General features: G+C 36.4%; 1 protein-coding gene across 4 annotated transcripts in view; it reads left to right on the top strand.

Annotated features, from left to right (window-relative positions):
- PLD1 (phospholipase D1) overlaps window positions 1-14,702 on the top strand; it is a 262,525-nt gene extending 247,823 nt beyond the window's left edge. For 3 of the 4 annotated variants that reach the window (XM_031957664.1, XM_031957663.1, XM_031957666.1), the window contains 3 exons: window positions 1,855-2,008; window positions 7,653-7,770; window positions 10,179-10,403. In XM_031957664.1, coding sequence (XP_031813524.1) covers window positions 1,855-2,008; window positions 7,653-7,770; window positions 10,179-10,403 — 497 coding nt within the window. Of the gene's footprint in view, window positions 1-1,854; window positions 2,009-7,652; window positions 7,771-10,178 lie in introns of all 4 variants that reach the window. The other variant, XM_031957665.1, reaches the window with a different exon arrangement.
- Window positions 14,703-21,169: the final 6,467 nt, after the last annotated feature.

Here is a 21,169-nt window from a genome sequence, read left to right as displayed (position 1 = left end):
ATAGCAGCTAATTTGGGGTTTTTTTGGGGGGGAAGTCTTTTTTGGAGATGTTTATTTCTAAAATTTTTAAAAATAAGCAGAAAAGTTAATTAATTATTTAATAAACATTTAATGTAGTGTCTACTATATGCTGGACACTGTTAAAAATGTAAAATAATTCTATCTGCAATGAACATTCCATGGGAAGTGGGAAGAAAGAAGGAGGTAGAGATACAAGTAAATACAACTCAGTTTCAAGAGGATAGGTAGTTATCTAGAGGAATCAGGTGGGCACTTGAGTTGGACCTTGAAGGGAGTCTGTTTTATACTAGATTAATGAAACAAGAATTTGAAAAGACTCTTACAGTTCTAATTTAGGAGAGGGAAGGTCATTATAGTTTCCTTCAAGTATTTGAAGGGTTAAAATGAAGAATAATTAAAATTATTCTGGTTGACCTCAGAAAACAGATCCAGAGTGGTGGGTAAAAAATATAGAGGAGCTATCTTGAGCTTGATGTCACCATTAAAGTTGTTCCAATGTGGAATGGATTATGTCAAGAAGTAATGAGTCATCCCACACTGGATGTCTTTAAACAAAGCTTGGAAGACTCTTGTTGAAGAGGTTGGAGATGGGATTTTTGGTCAGTTTGAGTTGAGTCACGTGGTCTCTGGGATCCCTGGTAGCTCAGATTTGACATTACGTGACAATTGGCAATTAGTATGAGTTATTAATGGGATGCAGGCAATGTGGTGCAATAAACAGAAGAAGGTTCTTGGAATAAAGAATATTTGGCTTCAACTCTTACCTTTGACTGATGCACAAATAAGTCACTTCACCTCTCCCTTCTCCAAGGAAGCTTTCTAATAACAATTCCTCCTTATAAAGAAAGTATTACCAGGGGAGAAATTTTCTACTACTAGGAATTCCTCACTCTCAAAACACAGATTCAGTCTAAAAAATTCCCAAGACTCTGCTTTAAGTGCCAAAGATCCAAAAACAAGAAGAAAATCATCCTTTACCTCAAGGAACTTACAGTCCAGTTAGTTTAAAAGATTATCCTGTATTTATTTATCTGTGAACATATTGTGTATTTTTTGTTGTTCTTCATTTGTTTTCATCATGTCCAACTTTTTGTGGCCCCATTTAGGGTTTTCTTAGCAAAGATACTGGAGTGGCTTACCATTTCCTTCTCCAGTTCATTTGACAGGTGAGGAAATTGAGACAGAGTGAAGTTATTGCCCAGGGTGACACAGCTAATAACAACAGAATCATCTCACTTGGTATTTGTATCCCTAGCATTTATACCTGACCCCATAACTCTACCCTTCCAAAAAAAGTTTTTTTATATCATATTAATATTGAATGTTATGATTTGATTCCATAAACATTTATTAAGTGCTTACTGTATGTGAGGCACTGTGCAAGGAACAGTAAGGAGTTATTCTACTAGAATGGAGGATACCAATCAACAGCAATTCAAAAAAGAGACAAGGAGCAGAAAAAGCACTTGGAAATCATCCTGTCCAATGCCATTGTTTCCCAGAGCTAGGGTGCAGAGAAAGGAAGTTCATATTGGGAGACGACCTTTTCAATAGTAATGGGCAATAAACAACTGGGATTCAATGGCAAGTTCTTTAACTCCAAATTGAGTATCCTTTTCACTACATGATGTGTATTTAGGACCAAAAAGGATTCTGACTTTCATCAGTATATCTAAATTTAACTGTGCCTTAAGGAAAATACATAAAAGGTTTCTAATCATCTGTGGTTTAAAAAATGAGATAATTGCCATGTAATAGGATGGTGTTTTTAGTGGTGAAAGTTGTGGGGTTTTAATGTTGAGAGAAAGCATTTTTGTTTTTATTTTCCCCCAGGATCTGCAAATATAAATGACAGGAGCATGCTGGGAAAGCGTGATAGCGAAATGGCGGTCATCGTGCAGGACACTGAGACTATCCCCTCTGTAATGAATGGAGAAAAGTACCAAGCAGGAAGATTTGCCCAGGGACTTCGGCTTCAGTGCTTCAGGTAATGTCACTGGGAGGAATAGATGGAAGATGTATAGAACTCAGGGCTGCCCATGACCCTTATTTGATTTCCTGTGAGTTGAGCCTTATGATTCCAGGAACAGATGTTTTTTAAAAGAAGTCTGATCTAGTTTCTTAAAACATGGCTAAGATAATTCAGCAATCTGGTTATCAAGGTTAAGCTATTAAATTCTGAGCAGGCAACATTTCTACTTTCATGGGAAAGGAAACAGCATTGGATTTAATTGGATTTGATTTTGTTTTTATTTGTGATCTGAGCACATGAATCTATTTACACAAAGAGACTAATCCATCAAATTTCAGCCAACAAATATTTAGTAAGTGCCTTCTTTGTGTAGACACCATAATAGGTAAAGGGGAAGATAGAAAATAAAGAAATAACAATTTCCAGGGAGTTCATAGCCTACTAGGGATATAAACATAAGCATATCAGTATAATACATAATGAATTCATTAGAATGAAATGAATGAAAAAGAAATAAAAAGCCAAAAAGCATTTATCAATGTATTTAAGTATGACTCGGGCATTGGGCTCAGCACTGGACTATAAATGCAAGAGTGAGACATACCCTGTCCTCAAATAGTTTTATGTTCTAATAAGGAGAGATAACACATACTGCATACTAGAGTGGAAGCCTGGGAAAGGAGTGACTATGGGACACAGGGGAGAATTGAAGAGCTACAAAACAAAGCCATACATAGAGAAAAATCATTGGTAATAATTGAGAGCTGAGGAGGAGGCAGGCAGAGAAATTATGAGAGATGTGACATTTTGACCTGATCTGATGGATAGAATTTCAACAGAAAGAAGACCATCTACTAGAAAGCAGTTGGATGAAGATAAATCTTGACTTCATCCCCTGACTGTATGATTTTAATTGTTTAATTTCTTTAAGCTTCAGTTTCCCTATCTCTACCAGAGGATTTGTAAAGGAAAATACGATAGACTCCATAACTAAGCTATGTGATTCTAGGATCATTAGTCACCAATTGGGCCACATGGTTGTTCTGTGCCCTGTGGGTAGTGTAATATCATATGCAAATGCAGAAAATAGAAGTTGAAAAGAAAATGGCAAATGGAAAAACTACTTATAATCCAGTCTCATTGTTAAATCTGAATGAAAGTGATGGCGGTTCTTTGGGAAAAGTCATTGCACAAATGAGACTGGAGAAGTTTACACTACACTCCAACCCTTGTCAAATTCATATTTGGAAACTAGTCCTTCTGCAGACAGGCAGGCAAAGTAGCTCATCAGCCTTGTGAATATTGGAATGACCAATCACAGACCACAAGAGTGTGAACTCTGTTGGTTTGAGAACCCCATTTGAGAAGGACAAAATTCTGCTGTCTCTTGTGGCTAATTCATCAAATCTAGTTCTCAAAGTTAAAATTTGTCTTTCGTATCTTCAGATGTGTTCTAGCATCTTTTTCACAACCATTATCACTGGCAATTTAACCTTTTTGCAGATTGTGCTCTGAATTGGGTTTTTTATTTGTTTGTTTGGGTAGGGTTTTTTTGTTCTTAATTTTGGGGGTTTAGATTTTTGGTTTTGGGGAGATTAGATTTTTTAAATATATTTACCTAATTTTATATATAATTCCTAATTTCCTAAGTCCTAAAATATAATTTTCCTAATTTCCTAATTTTTCCTAATCTGTCATGTAGTTTACCCATAGAAAAATACACACAACCTAGCTTCCTCATACACATACACATACACATTCACATCCTTTCTTGAACTATGAATACCTACACATTCTCTTCACTCATTTGAAAAGAGGAGTCATTCGGACTAGCTTTTCTCTTTGTCATATTGCCAAACATAGATAATGTACCAGAGAACAAGGCTGCTGCTGCATTGTGTCAACTTCAATTTCTAATTTTTAATGAGAACTGTTCCCAAAGATAAGCCATGTGGCCCCAAACATAGCTATTTCTCAGTTACAAGCACAACCTCAAACCCTCTTCCATCTGGGCCGTTTTTGAACAGGCAGGAAGACACATTTCCATCAGAAGGTGACTTTAAATAGACTCTGTGACAATAGTCCATTCTGATGAATAATCAGCATGCATGCAAAACATTCATTAAGGGCTGAAAAATTATTCAAACAAAATTCTTCCCTTACAATAGGTATTGATTTTAAAAATGTAACATTTAATGGGATGAGAACAATAGCAGCATTGTTTTGTTTTTCATGAAAAAATGAGAAATAATATGGAAATTGGTTTTTGGATTCCAATTTTACCATGGTCCTAGTTTTTAAAGTGATTATTCTTCTAACACAATGCAGAATCTAATGCTTTTTACCATAAATGGTAGTTTCTTAACAAGGATGATGATGGCAAAAATGGCAACTGATAAAACAACCGACAGACATAATACACCTACATTCATATAATTCTTTGCGTTTACCAGATATGTGGACAGCTAGGTGGTGCAATGTAGGTCTGGAGATAGGAAGACTCAGCTTGAGTTTAAATCTGAACTAAAAAAAGTATTAAAATACCTGATTAAAGTGAAAGAAGCACAAAATTTTAAGTAATTAAAGCTTAGAATTGTATTCTTAGTTCAGAGGCTCTTAGTAGGGAGACTATATTTGAATAGAGTCAGAAATGACCTAGAGGTCTCTGAATAATAATGCAAACATGTACCAATAATATATTGGGGTTGTTATCTAAATTAGCGGAATTTATGAGATATCTCGGTGGCAGTACCTCCTTAGCCTTAAAAAGTCTACTTTTATCTTGTACATAACAGAAACATAATGTCAGGATTCTAATTCCCATTTTACAGGCAAGAAAAAAACTGAGGGTGTTTCTATAACTTAGCTAGCATCACATGTGTCCTATGTGGGAGAGCCAGGACCTAAAATGAAGTCTTCCGACTCCAAGGCCATATCTTCCTCCACTGGATTTGTTCTCTATCTCGATCTTATTGCCTCTTTAATTAAGTTGGAGTGTTACACCTTTTCCCCCCCAGCATTCCAGACCTCTTCCTTGTCACTGAGGGGCCTTCATCTCTTCTTGCTTCACTCAGTCTTTGAGCATAGTTTTGGAGTCAGAATTTGACTCTTGGCTCTGTCCATTTGCAATTTTGGAGATTTTGAACAAATCCCTGCCCAACTCCAGTTATTCTCTCTATAAAATGAGGGATTTACACTAGGAGAACTCTAAAATCTCTTCAAGCTCTAAACCTGTGATTCCTCATATTTCTTTTCCAAAAAAGGCTCAGGTCTATTATATACTCTCCTTTAATCATTCTAATGCTTTTACTCTGACTAGATCACTACTCTTTGTTATTTCCACTTTGACAGACTGGGGGAGTTTTTCTTTAATAAATTTTATTGATGTCTTTTGTTTTATACCATAGGCATTTCAGGAATTACTCCCCCAATTCTACCTCCAAACTGTACCTTTTTTTTTTTTTTATACCAAAGAAAAACAATTCAGTGAAAATACCGCTACTTTGACACTATCTGACAATATATACCACATTCAGCTTTAGTTGTCTTCCATTTCTCAACCAAGAGAAAATAAGTATATTTCCTTACCTATTCTTGATTTTCACTTACTCAAGAGGTTTTCATTGTCATTGTCATTAGCAGTCCATTAATTGAGCAGCTCTTCCCAGATTGGTGAGAGGAACCTGCCCAAATCCAAAGAGTTAACACATGATTAAGCTCATTAACAGCACAATGGACTGTGAGTTAGCCAGACTCTTGCTTCTTTCTAGGGCAGGCTCCTCGCAGCATACCAACTAGACACTGCTTATAAATTCCAATATTGTGCTAAGTTAAAAAAAACAAAACCAACACTGCATTTTCAATGCATGTTTTCTTTGTTACCCAAAAGCGTTTAGATCATTTCCAATCCCACTTAAACAAACATAACCTGCCATCCTGCTAACTCCTCCTGAACTAAGAATATGACACTGAACTAGAACTAACTCGGGGTTTTGTGACACTTTCAGCTTATCAAGGTTGTTATAATTTCTGATTCTCTTTCCCAAAATACTCTCCCTAGTAACTCCAAATACTGAACTTCCTTCTCAATATTATGTTATTTGCCACCTTACCATTAAGGTCTCTCAGTTTCCCATACACCCATAGAGCAAAAATCATTAGGTTTCATCACAAATCATTAAAAATGTTAACAGCATCAAAAATGCTATTGATTTTTTTTTGATACAAGTTATTTTCTGACTCATACACACACTGAATTCTCCCTTTTAACAAAGAAAAAATAGTTAAAATTGACTGCTTTAACAACTGAATATATACACACTCTACTATTCTGCACACATAGTCCCCCATGTCTCTTCTGATAGGAGGGAAACATGTTTCATCACTTCTTTCAACATCAATAGATCACTGCTGCCTTTTAGGGTTGTTGGTACTGACATTGGTATGTTCTTGGTGTTTCTTATTCTCCTGATTCTGCTTACTCTAAGCCCTTTATTCCTTTTCTTTCTTTCTTTCTTATTAAAGTTTTTTTTTTTTAATTTTCAAAACTTATGCATGGAAAATGTTTGTGGCAGCCCTTTTTGTAGTGGCAAGAAACTGGAAACTGAGTGGCTGCCCATCAGTTGGATAATGGCTGAATAAGTTATGGTATATGAATGTCATGGAATATTATTGTTTGGTAAGAACCAACCAACAAGATGATTTTAGAGATGCCTGGAGAAACATATATGAACTGATGCACACAGCAATAACAAGATAATACAATAATCAATTCTGATGGACTTGAATCTCTTCAAAAGTGAGATGATTCAGACCAGTTCCAATGATTTAATGATGAAGAGAGCCATCTACACCCAAAGAGAGGACTGTGGGAACTGAGTGTGGTTCACAACATAGCATTTTCACTCTTTTTGTTGTTGTTTGCTTGCATTTTATTTTGTTTCGCATTTTTTTCCTGTTTTGATTTTATTTGTGCAGAAAGATAATTATATAACTCTGTATGCATATATTAGATTTAACATATATTTCTACCAAGTTTAACATATATTGGACTACTTGCCATCTAGGAGGAGGTGGGGAAAGGGAGGGAAATTGGAACACAAGGCATTGCAGGGGCTAATGTCAAAGAATCATCCATGCATATGTTTTGAAAAATAAAAGACTTTCTTTAAAATTAAAAAAAAAAAAAACTATATACATAGATGATTCTTCAACATTAACCCTTGCAAAACCTTGTGTTCCAATTTTTCCCCCTCCCCTAGATGGCAAGTAGAACAATATATGTTAAATGTGGTAGAAATATATATTAAATCCAAAATATGCATACATATTTATGCAGTTATCTTGCTGCAAAGGAAAAATCAAATCAAACCGGAAAAAAGGAGAAAGAAAATAAAATGCAAGCAAACAACAACAAAAAAAGGGAAAATGCTATGTTGTGAACCACACTCAGTTCCCACAGTTTTTTCCTGGGTTTAGATGATTCTCTTTATCATAAGATCATTGGAACTAGATCCTTTGTTTTTAAAGGTTTCTTTTGTTTTCCTCAAAAGAAAAAAAAAATGGTGATTTTTTTCTTTCTTTTTATTATTTGCTCTTTGTTTTTTTCTTTATCTTTTTTACTACCTCTCGCTTACCATGTGTTTTGCTTGTCTGTCAGGGTTGTCCTCGGCTATCTCTCAGAGCCAATTTCAGAGATTCTTGATCCTGTGAGTGACAAATTCTTCAAGGAGGTCTGGATCTCAACAGCAGCTCGGAATGCTACCATATATGACAAGGTGAAATTGTTTTTTCTTTTGTTTTTGTTTTTTTTTCATTTTCCCATTTTAAACCACTTATGGAAAGAAAAAGATCCAAAGGACAGAAAAGTTTGGTTTTTTGCTGGCTTCAGACATTCATTTTGTTAAAAGAACCTTTTGTTTTGTTTTAACAAACAGCCTTCCAGATTTAAGGTAAAAATAGTAATCATGTTATATAAATGAGGTGCAGAGGAAGAATAGATATACAGGCATTAGAGGCTGCCTAAAAACCTATTTACATCGGAAATGGGTTCAATAGGCAACACTATGTATATACCATGAAGGGTATAGTACCTTCCAAAATATATAAAGAAATAAATGGGGAGGGATGGGCAGATGGGGAAGCAAAGAGAGGGAAGAAAACAAGGAAGGGTTCCCTGGGTAGAGGGAAGTTAAGTAATAGCAAGGTAAGTTATGGAGCAGAATTTAATTAAAAAATCAACAGGGATAGAAAAGATTTGTATTTATGTGGGATATGTGTATGTGTGAGAATGTGTATATATGTACATATATAAATATAAATATATCTTTTCTTAACTGTAGCTTGCATAGGGGTGGAGGGGGTTGCAAAAGGGTGAAAAATAAAGAAAATAAAATGCATAGCAGAAAACCAAAGAACAATTTATAAGGAAGTAAAGAAAAAATGGACATTCATGAATATAATGTTTTCTTCTTATGTATATATATATGAGACTATCCACATGACACACACATATATATGACATACTCCCATGACAATGTTCTCATTTGTTTTGCTTTATTTTGTTTTATATTCCTTTTCTTTTTTTCTTACTCTGTTTTTTTCAAATAAAATAAATTTAAAAAAATAAAATTTAATCAATATTCATTTAAAAAAAAATAGTCTTCAACCAAAACAGTCACATGCTTTCATGAAGTTTTCAGTTTTAGCTGACTGACAGAAAAAAAACTTTCTTATTGATCAAAGAAATCTTGGAGATTCTGTAGTCCAATTTTCCACCACATACAGGAAACTCCTTCGTGGTGTCCTTGATCAATGCAAATGCAAGCCCTATTGGAATGCTCCTAAAGAGCTCATTATTTATATAACCTCTTCTATCTTATAATAATTATCATTACCATATACTATTATATGATAATTACCATTATTTTTACTAATGCTCTCGGATAGGAATCAGACCTATGACTTCATTGGCACAAGAAACTCTTAGATGTAGAAGTTATTTCAACTAGAACAGGTTGGCACCTTCTTTACCATTTATGGTCTTTGAGGTTTCTCAGAGCATTAAGAGGTTCAATTACTTGTTCAAAGTCACACAGCCAGTCTAGGTTGAAGTAGAACTTGAATCCATGTCTTCCTGGTTCCATCTATCTACGACAATATTCTGTGTCATATTTTTATTATATACAAATATATATTGTGTAATTTTTATTTATTTGTGATGATGGTAATGATGATGAGTCCTACTGTCAAGAAGACCCAAGCTCAGGGTGCTTGGCTTTTGATTCTCTCTAAGACCTCTTCCATTGGTATAATTCTGTTCTTCTTTGTGAATCATACAATTTTTTTTTTTTTGCATAGAAAAAAACAGATAACAAGACTAAGCCTTACTACTTAGTTGGCCATCTACATTCAGCTTCTGGCTCAATGCTTTTTTATTGTCAAACTGGATGCCTGCATCTTAATTACCGATTTGAGCTTTAGATGATAATAGCAATAATAGTAATTACTAACATTTGCATAACACTTTAAGGTTTATAAAAAAAAAACTTTATGTATATTATTTTATTTAGTCTTTATGACAATTTTGTGAGGTAGCTCCATTTTCTAGATGAGGAAACTGAGGCTTGCCCAGGGCTACACAGCTAGAAAGTGCCAAGGAAGGTCTTCCTGACTCCAAATCTAATGTGTTACAAGAATATTTCTTTCCTGAGAGCTGGTTGTTAGGCATTTGCTAGCACACTTCTGCTGGAAGGTCTCAGTTTCTTCATCTGTAGGGAGTTCCTTTCTAATCCAATCAAGAGTTATTAGATAACTTTTGGGGTCCCTTTTACTCTGGCATCCTCTAGTTCAATGAATCATGGAGTGTACTAACCCTAGCCTTCAAATTCTCCCTGTGTTTTGTGTGGAATAGGTAGACATAGCCTTATGAGTCATATAGATCAAGTGGGGCTCTCCAGCTGCCACTTTAAAAGCCATAAGCCACCGTGGCATGGAAGATGAACAGCATTGCCCGTCTCGTAATGTTCTTGGGAATGTTCTTTGTTTTGATAGATCTGTGTACCCCACAAAACTAATAGGCTCTGCATAAAAGCTGACTGTCCCGACTGAATATTTGCCATAAAATGTGTCTGCTGACATTTCCTTGGAAACGCTGTGTGATGATTCATTTGTCTGGTTCTCCCAGGTATTCCGATGCCTTCCCAACGATGAGGTGCACAATCTCATACAGCTCCGGGAGTTCATTAGCAAGCCAATATTAGCAAAGGAGGAGCCCGGACGAGCAGAGGAGGAGTTAAAAAAGATCCGTGGGTTCCTCGTGCAATTTCCTTTTTATTTCTTGTCTGAAGAAAACTTGCTGCCTTCTGTGGGAACAAAAGAATCCATGGTGCCCATGGAGGTCTGGACTTAAGAGGATGGAAGATGTCTTCCCTGGTCCCCATCTCCTCTCTTTCCCCACTGAAGAGATCCCTGCCAGTCTACCTGGAATTTTTAAAGAACATGCTGGGTATTTAGATGGTCCAGACTGAAAAAGGCACAACTAGAGTGTTAGGAAGACACTAAAAGTCAGAACCAGACAATGACTTAAATAGTGGAATGTGTTTGACACATCTTAGGACACTGACTTGATTGGTGATGTGACATTTGAGAGCGGGATTCCCACAAGAGGAAGTAAATGATCCCAAGTGAGGACAGGGCAGTTGTGCCTGCAAATGCTGCAGGGTGGCCTGAGGGGCCTTGAACCTGCTTCCCCTTCTGTGACTGCTGGAGCTGCTCAGGTCCCACAGGTCGTCAAGGTGCAGTTGGAGATGTATTCTGCACTCAAAGACAAGTTTGCTTGCTGCTGCTGACAGCCCACAAGTGGTCCTTGGCCATCCATTCCCAAAGTAATATTGTTCATCCAGTAAGAGGATTAGCAATCATGTCACTTTGTTAAAGCCTTGTTGGCCCTTTCTCCTTTTCAAGGAAAGAAAGGGCAGAGTGGACTTTTTCTCTTCTTGCAATCCCATGTTAGGTGCTGCCTTCCCCCCAACCCGCAAACATTGCTGTTGTTTGTCTGGCCTTAAAGCCCCAATAAGAGAGGACTGGAAATTGTAAAGAGAAAAAACTGGGTTTCATATTAGGAAAAAGTCTGAATAATGAGAGCTGGCTAGAAGTAGAACAAATGAAACATCTAGAGAAAAGGAGCTCTCCAAATAGAGACTGGAGGACCACCGGTTGAGTATGCGGGAGTGGGGAGCTCTTTGGTGTATAAGCTGGCGAGGTGGCCCAGGAGCACCGGATCCAACTCCCAAATTCTGACAATAGATTTCTACAGTGTTGTTGTCAATCCAGGCATTATTAAAGTGGGCCACTGGAGCAAAGGTGGGCTGACCAATTGAATTTGAAAACATTAATCTCCATTTTTAAAACTGGACTGCGAACAAAGCTCTTAGAGTCTCCATGAAGGTTCTATGCACAGATCAAGGAGGAGAGGAAGCCTCTTAAAATCCTGTAAAAGTTCTTTGTCTGTCACCATTGTTGGCCTTTGAAATTTTACAGTTTGCCATCAAAATAGAAAAAGCAATTTTTTTTTTTTTTTTAAGGAAAATCAGCCCTTGCACAATCTGTGCTTTGTTAACAAGTCAGAACCACAGTTGTGGCTCACACCTTCCATCCTGTCTTCATGAACATTCAGAGGGGAACCACATGCCATGTATATCCCTTGGAGTAGCAAAGAAACATGAACATTCCATAAAGGCTAGCCAGAGGATCCTTCAAGTCTCCATCCGGCTGTCCTTCATCCATTTACTTCACCATGGGTATGAGGAGTGGCCAAAAGGCTTTTAGAAGGACGCCATGCACTTCAACTCTGAGTGGACTGATTTCCCAAAGGGCATCCTGTTGCCATCAAAAGAGAAGTCAACATGGATTCCCAAAGTCCCCAATTTACCCATTGTTAACGTTGGTTTTATCAAATGTGGTGCTATGAAATAAGCACAAAAAACAGTAAGACATTGCCCTTGACTCGATGAGCATAAAACTGAGTACGTGTGCTCAAAGAGATAACTAATAACATATTGAAGGTGGTATCATAAGATTTAGATTGAAAAGAGTCAGACTAACCCCCTCATTTTGCAGATGAAGAAACTGATGCTCAGAGAGCTGCAGAGTAATAAATAGAAGAATTGAGATATAAAATCCATGTTCTCTGAGCTGAGCCAAATTTGCCATTTGGTTTGGGTTCTGTGTAGCAGGGAAGAGGGAGAGGACCTGGGAAAGCCAAGTTTTAAATGGCGGCTTGGAAAAGATGAAATACACAAATTGAGATCACAGAATCACAAGATCATGGATTTAGAGCTACAGAGGACCCTCTATGCTATCAAGTCCAACTTGCTAATTTTCAGATGAGGAAACTGAATCACAGAGAGGTTAATTGGTTTCTTCAGGAAAACACAATCAGCAAGAAGTCATGAATGGGTATAATTGGAAGAAAAGATTCATGTATAAACTGGGACCACATGAGAATGAAATATAATTATAAATACATAATCCACATGACAGAGTCGCTTACAGATTTGGCAGTAGGTGACACCTCAGAGATTATCTATTCCCTTTCTCTAATTTTACAAAATTGAGGAAACTGAGACCTAGGAAAATTAAGCCAATTAACATGCAGGTAGGAAGGAGCAGAACATGGTTTGAACTCAGATCATATAGTTCTAAAGGTAGGGCTCATTTTGCTGCACCACAGTGCAGCAAAGTAACTGGTAGATCTGGGATCTGATCTCTGACTCTCTGATGCTAAACCTAGAACTTTTTCCATGACAATACACTACATGTAGATATCCCAATGCTGATGAGGTGATTGAAACCCAGAGATGTTCATTTGACTCTGCCAGAGTGCCCCAGGTTTGGACTTAAACCGACTCTTCTGACTCCTACTCCCCATGCCAACACACGGATGAAAGAGAGCAACAAAAGGAGTAATGTTGTTGAGTCTTAGCCCAGCCTTCTTCCTGCTGGCATCCAGTTAGAGTTTCTTCCATTTGCCTTGTTTACAACCCTAAAAAATGAAGAATGGTTAGTGCCACTTATCCCAGAAAGTGGGATATTCATGGGTGTGTGTGTGTGTGTGTGTGTGTGTGTAGCTTTGAATTGCATCCCATTTTGTATATTATCCTGAAGGATTGCTTTTGAACCATACAACCCTCAGCATCTGCCCCACTAATCATGTGCAAGGGCTGGGGGAGGAAATCAGCCTAAATCATTCTGTGACAATACTGCTCTTCCCAAACAGAAACAATTAAGTTTCCCTAAAGCCCAGTCTTTAAAAAATACATACCCAGGAAACATCTGGTTTAATCTTCAGCATGCAAGTAATTCAGAGTGCTGAAAAGCTACTATTAACCTTTTTGACATTTCGAATGGACTATAAACTTAATAGATGTGTACGGCAAGATACCTGCAACTGATGTTCTGTGCAAAAATACATCTCTTGTCAGGGAGGATGAAGCCTGTTGTTAAAGAAATAGATGAGTTGAATGTAAGAGTATGGTTATGGCCACCACATGGCCCTGAGCAAACCAGTTCCAAAAGGTGAACCTTAATGGATTGTGATCAAGCAGAAGATTTGTAATTGTCCCCACTTGATACTATAGATTGCAAGGCAACAGACCCTCCATCAGGTCTTCCTAAGACTTGATATCACAGTACTGCCTTAAAGGGTACCATATTTTGTTTGCACATCCTAGGACCACTAAGAAGAGTTTATTTTTTTAAAGCACCATAGCCTGAGCAATATCCTTTCCTTAAGTCTCAGTCTCTAGATGATTCATCTCTTTCAGATTTTCTAAATCATTTTAGTGTTTCATCAATTACCAGTTTTCCAAAAGTCCCAAGGAACATTCTTGCGATTACAGACATGTCAAAAGGATAGACATTATAAATAATAGTTAGATAATTTATACTCCTGAGATCCAAGATTACACATAGAGACAATAGGATAGATCATTTCCACTTCCAAGCTCCATTATTTCATCAATGTTTGGGCATACCCTCCATTGATGCAGATCACAATCCCCTTGATACTTAATAAATGGTTTCATTAGTGTCTGTCTTTCCCTCCCTCGCCTTCAAAAAAGTTAATGTTTCATAGACCTAAATTTCTGGTAGTGAGCCTCTGAAGTGTGCTAGTCCTTGGGTGATTGACACAGTTGGTCCTACTTATACTTTCCAGTTTGAGTGGAATCTTTGAGTTTGAGTTTCATTACCAGAGTTTGGGAGATAGCTTGATAACTTAATGGAGGGATAAATTTATACTATGTAATTATTAACCCAGGGATGTAGAGCTGGAGAAGATCTTAGAGGCCTTCTTGTGCAACATTATACAGATAGTAAATTAGTCATTTTCAAAGGATATATGTGTGTGTGTGTATGCACACATATACATCCACACATATATTTCTCTCCCCAGGCAGCTACTTATGCTTTTTTTTTTTAGGCCAGCAAGGATTTCAGCATGTCTACCAAAAAAGGTACCTCTAATGGAATTCCTCTGACTGAACACATACTTCTTAAGGGCTGTATTCCTGGTATATTTGTAATGTTGGCTCTTTTGTATGTATTTGAATCACAGATACTGGACTCAATGATTTTCCACTGTTAAAATAAAAAAAGATGGATGAGATCCCAATGAATTGTGTAATGAATAAAACAACTTTTTAAAAAATCCTTCTATCATGTGGCATTTTGGTAAATGTGCGTCACCTTCCCTGGCCCCTAATCTCTTGGGGCCATTAAGAGGATGCTAAAGGGCATGTTAGATCGGCTAGATGAGTCATAGCAACATAGATTTAATTTTTTTTTAATTTTTAAATTATCTCCTCAAGTCCATTCCCAAGAGATTATTTGTAGAGTATAGGTAGGTATGATCTAGTCCCATGCCTGAAAAATGAAGGTCAGAGATCTGGAATTCATCCAGGAAGCAATTTCAGCAGCCTCTTTCAAAAGGGAGAATAAATTGGTTATTGCCTTTTTATGTCATAACTTGTTTCTAATGATGGTTATACCAATTAAGGTTAGAAAGTTTGACTATATGAATAATGGTTTTTAGGTTAATTTTTTAAAGACTCTTTTAGACTTTTCCATTATGCTATGTGAAATTTATTTTTAACTTTAAATGAAAGGTTTATTTGTTGGAGAAATGAAAAGACCAGGCCGGAATGATCATTTTCAACTCTGTTGACCAAATGTCTTTATTATACCAGTTTAGAATACACAATAAGAGAAAGTATTAAATTTCACTTAGGGTTAGTGAAAATAAAGATGGGGTCCAAGTTACGAATTCCTAATGTAATTAAATCCTAAGAAAAAGGCATTGGAAAAGTTCTTGATCAAAACCCAAGCAAAATGCACAATTTTATTCTTCCTCCCTCTTCCTCCTTTCCTTCCTTGCCTTCCCTGCCTTCCTTGCCATAGGAAGAATCCCTCCTTCCATCTCTCCTTCCTTTCCTCCCTCCTTTTTTCCCTTCCTCCTTTCCTTTCTCCCTCCTTCCCTCCCTTCCCTTCCTTCCTTCTCTTCTTTCCCTCCTTCCCTTCCTTCCCTTCTTTTCCTTTTTCCCTTCCTTCCCTTCCCTCCCTCCTTTCCTTCCTTCCCTTCCTTCTTTTCCTTCCTTCCCTTCCTTCCTCTCTTTCTTTTTCTCTTCAACATTTACACAACTCTGATGACTCAGCCTCTATTAGTCATGTGTTCTGAAGTTACATTGTTTGGGTCTGGGACCTACGAGAGAAGACCCTTGGGAACTACATATCGAAAAGCCCCTGTTCTCTGTACTCTGCCTAGATTGTCTTATTCAAGAGGGGCCTAGATATGACCACTGGCACCAATACACTCCTGTGACACTTTTAAAAACCAATTTTCATTGATATCTTTTGCTTTAACATCACCCCTGGAGAGCCAGGCCTCATATGAGAGAGAAAAAAAATTAAAGGTTATATTAGCCTGGATAGCTTTAAAAAATCTAACCTTTTCCACCTCATAGCTTCCCACTTGTATAAAGAAGTGGGGTATCATAACTTCTCTTTATCCTCCCTGGGGTCAGCCTGTTCCTTTTGAATTGTTGGCGTTGAGACAAAGCCCTACCTCCAGCCATACCACTGGAAAACCTGATCCATCATGTGCTCAGCTTTTTCCACTTCAGCCCCGAGCCTCACCTCAGCTTAGGGCAAAGTGATAGACAAAATGTTGGAACAAAAAACATCCTTGGGGCCCAATACTACCCTCCTTCCAATCTGGCAGAGGGACTTTCTAATAGCCAGCATGGGCTCATCAGAGGAACCCAGGACCAAAATGGGGTTCACAGTTATATATCTACTTTATGTTCAGCAATCTGGCCAAAGCCAAACAAGAGTTTCAAAAATAATTTGTTTTTTATCACTTGTTTGATATTGTGACTAGTTTCATGGATTATGTACACTTTTTCGTTTTGAAATTATTTGTTATTTGGGATGACTTTCTGGAAAGGGAAAGGAAGATAGAAACAAAAAGAAATTTAAGCATTGTAAAAATAAAATCAATAAAAATGCATTTTAAAAATTAATAGTACTTTCAGCCCTAGCTCAGACTTAACACTAAAGCCTGTTTTCTCTGGATATATGTATCTGTATATCTGTATATAAGCACATACCTACATTTCTAAGCACATATATATACACATATATGTATATTGTATATATTTATGTGTATACATATATAAACACACACAAATATACCAATATATGTGCGTATATATGTCAAGACATCTTAGGAATGTTTATTCCCAAGATCTAAGCATAGAAATGTGGGTATATAGGCATACTTTTACTTGGGATGACAATCATAAAGTCAAAGAAATAATATCCATTTTTTTTGTGAAGGCTCTGCAAATAACAATTCTTTCTTCTCTGATAAATAATCTCTACAATTGATCATTCCTCTGGATTGACTTTGGAAATCTTGTTTTTGTTTTTATTGTTTTTTAAGTATAAATGTTCATCAATGAATGATACAATTAAAATGGTGGATTATGAAATGATTCTTTATTTAGAAATAGAAATAGTTCATCATTATAGTCAAGGAGGTGCAATTCCAGCCTGCAGTGGGTCTAATGTGAGCATCTAGATGCCTACTTTTGGGGACTCTAACTCTTTCTGTCCCTGTGTGATGAGTTGAAGTGACAGTGTGAATGGTATTGCCTTTCCTTGTACTATGACCCTCCCCATATCTCTTCTTCCATATGCACGGTGGAAAGATAAAGTTATGTGATCCTTTAAAAAATTTTTTTTCAGTAAACATCAGCCTTGTACCTTCAACTCAATTCGGTAATTTGGCAAACACTTATGAAATGTTTGGAGGGAGCCAGGCACCAAGTTAGGTGTTACCAATACAAGACAAAACTAGTCCCTGATCTCACACATTCTATGCACTGATGCACCATGTTAATAGATTGATAAATGCAAGATAATTTGAGAAGCATTCTAAAAGTCTACACACTTTCAGACAATGCTTATCCTTCTCCCATCATTCCCTCTACTGGAATAGGTCTTTTGTACCTCTTCATGTGATTGAATTTATCACATTTTACTTTCCCTTTCCTCTCCTCCCAGTACAATCTTTTTCCTACCCCTTAATGTCTTTTGCTTTAATGTCATCACATCAGGATCAGTTTATACCCCCACCCTCTGTTTATGTCTGCCCCTTCTAATTGTCCTAATAAAACATCTAGGCATATAAACAATTTAACCTTTAAATATTTTTTCTTTCCTGTTTACCTTTCTATGCTTCTCTTGAGATCTATTTTTGTAGATCATATTTCCTGTTTAGTTCTGGCCTTCTCAAAACAAATGATTGAAAGTCCCCTACTTAGTTGAAGATCCACTTTTTTCCCTGAAAGATGATGCTTAGTCTTGCTGGGTAATTGATTCTTGGTTGTAATCCCAGGTCTTTTGCCTTCTAGAATATGGTATTCCAGGCTCTTGATCCTTTATTGTAGAAGCTTCCAGGTGCTATGTAATCTTGACTATCACTCCTGGACTTGAATTATTTTGTGTGGTTTTTTTCTTGTAGCCTACAGTATTTTTTTCTTGAGATTATGTTCTGGGGTTTTGCAACAATGTGTCTTGTGTTTTTTCTTGTGGGATCTCTTTCCAGAAGTCGTTAATTGATGCTTTTACTTATTTATTTTTTTGTTCAGTTATTTATTTGTTTATTTAATATTTTCCTCTAATTATGTTCAAAAAATAATTTTTTTACATTTGTTTCTAAATTTTTGAATTCTAGGTTCTTTCTCTTGTCCCCATGCACATTTTTTTTTTTATTTAATAGCCTTTTATTTACAGGATATATGCATAGGTAACTTTACAGCATTAACAATTGCCAAACCTCTTGTTTCAATTTTTCACCTCTTACCCCCCATCCCCCATGCACAATTAAGAAACCACATGAAAAGTTATGCAAAAAATTTCTTTAAAAGTCAAATTGTGAAAGAAAACCTAGTTCTCCCATTCCAATAACAAAACCTTCAAGAAAAATTAAGTTTCAAAAAGAGAGAATGCTTCAGTCTTTATTCATACACTATCAATTCCTTCTCTGGGTATGAATGAGATTTTTCATCATAAATCCTTCATTATTATTATTTTGTATATAGTACATTTCACTTTGCTTGAGTTCATGGAGGACTTTGCAGTGTTTTGTTTTGTTTTTTTCCTGAGAGCATCCTGCTCATCATTTCCAATAGAACAATCATATTTCATCATAGATACATACCATAGCTTATTTATTAAGCCATTCCCCAATTGATGGGTATCCCTTCAATTTCAAACTTTTTTGCCCTGAGAAGACAGCTGCTATGAATTTTTTTTGTACATATGGATAATTTTCCTTTTTAAAAATCTCTTTTGATATGCATGCCTAGTAATGGTATTGTTAGGTCAAAGGATATACATAAATTTATATAGTCCTTCAGGCACAGATCATATATTTTCATCATTTATCAATTGAGGTATGGCTTTTATATTTTATCAATTTGAATCAGTTCCTTCCATGTTTGAGAAATGAGATCTTATCAGAAAAGATGGATTCTTTCAATGACTATTTTGCCCACTGATTCTAGAATAGCAGGGCAGATTTTCTTGATATCCTGAAAAAATGTTATTCATGTTTGTTTGTTTGTTTGTTTTGGTCATGACCTTCAAGTAGATCGATGATTTTTAAACTGTCTCTCAATGTATCTTGGCATCCTCCCAGTGCTTACTGATCATTTTTCCCCCCAAGGTTTATTGATTTTTTGATGATCCCTGAACATGAATGCAATGGTATCACCAATAAGTTAAGAACAAATGGTATCCCATCTTGGAAGACTAATTTAAAAAGCAGGAAATCCATTTGGATGTGTAATATAGATTATGGCTAAAAAATAAATCTATTTTATTATTTTGATCACAACTTATATTCTGGTATGTGATCCTCCAATTTCTAAATCTCTTACTTTCCTTCCTCCACCTTCTGTGAGGAAGAGAAGGCTCCATCAAGGAATACATGATATATTTGAAGGGCTATTAGGTGGAAGAAAAATGATTAGCTGTTTGGCCTCAGAGTTCAGAACCAGAATAATAAATGGAAGTTGTGTGAAGGCTTATCAATGTTTGATGTGTCAGGAGGAACTTCGTAAGAATTTGAATTGTCCAAAAGAAGAATGGGCTGCTTTGGGAGGTTATGGATTCTCCCTCATTGTTAGCCTTCCCCAAGAGGTTGGCTAATCACTATTTGAAAATGTCAAGAAGTGCATTGTGGGTCAGATACAGAATGGACTACCATGGCTGCAAGGTCCCTTTCAATTCTTTGATTCTGTATTCTTTGCCATTGATGCTATAGATCTTATAGCTAATGAAATATTGCTCAAATCCCAATATAACCTAATTCTCTCTCTGACTTGCCTTTATAAAAATGAAACTGAGTTTAATTATTACCAAACAGCTTTATTGTCCTTTATTCTTTAGTCCTCATCCCTGTTGTCACCTAGTTGAAGGGGAGTCTTACCTTCCCAGTGAGCATGATTTAAGACCTAAGAACTCTGTGTTTCAATAGAATCCATCTTTGCCTAGAAAAATATAGGTACTAACATTTATTCTTTCTGTTTTCCATGCAATATGGGCTTTTTATATGACACCTCCCAATATTTCTCAAAGAATGATAAATTTAAAAATAGAAGAGAAAATAGAAACACTTTAGTTCAATTCTAACATTTTATAGATGAGGAAATTGAGGGCTCCCCCAAATTATGACTTACCCAAGATGGCATCAGTAGCAATCAAAAAACTTTTTAGCTTACAGTTACCCACAAAGACTAGCCTTGAATCAGTTCTCTGGATCTATATTGTTTTATTATAAAGGCTAGCTGTCAGAAGCCATTTATGTAAAGGAAAACTTCATAGATTTCCAACAGCTGAAAAATGGCCTCTCATCTTCTGTAGCCTGAATCTTGATTAAGCCATGGTTATTTTTCTTTCATTTATACCATATTCAACTAAATGTTTTCTGTTCCTATTGAGTAGTAAGATTTGATTTATAGCACGCCTTCTCTTGAGATTTCAATGAAGTTGTATTTTTAGAAACAATCTATGTGTCCATTAAGGATATTAAAAAGAAGTCAAAAGAAGAAAGCATGAAAGGATAAATTTAAAGACCCTGTGGAGATAGCCACATGGACAAATGAGTCTTATTATTTGTGGTAGTGGGATCCCAAAATATATGAGAGAGAAATGTTTTATGGCAAAGACTATTCCAGTAAAGCTGTGTATTCTCTTCAATGGTATAGATCACCAGCCATTCATGCCTGCCCATCCTATGTATATTTTATCCATATTCTCCCATAAGTTTGTCACAGGAAAATCCAGCACTGGAGCTTTTTCTTGATTTTTTTTTTTTTTTTTTTTGACATTGTTAAGATACTGATTGAGTACATGGGCTGACCATTGTATATCTTTCTCTGCCGCCTTAAGATGTTACCCATCTTTTTTTCACTCACACTTCAACAAAATCTAAAATGTCTCTCATCTATGCATCAAACATATGAGTCCCTGAAAAGTGTAACAACAGAAACCCCTTGTTCCATAACACTCTGATTATTAATATCAGGAGAGAGATAAATCAGAGCTGCA

Source organism: Sarcophilus harrisii, chromosome 3, assembly GCF_902635505.1.
Source record: "Sarcophilus harrisii chromosome 3, mSarHar1.11, whole genome shotgun sequence".
Lineage (NCBI taxonomy): Eukaryota > Metazoa > Chordata > Mammalia > Dasyuromorphia > Dasyuridae > Sarcophilus > Sarcophilus harrisii.
This window is presented reverse-complemented; position numbering and strand designations above follow the sequence as displayed.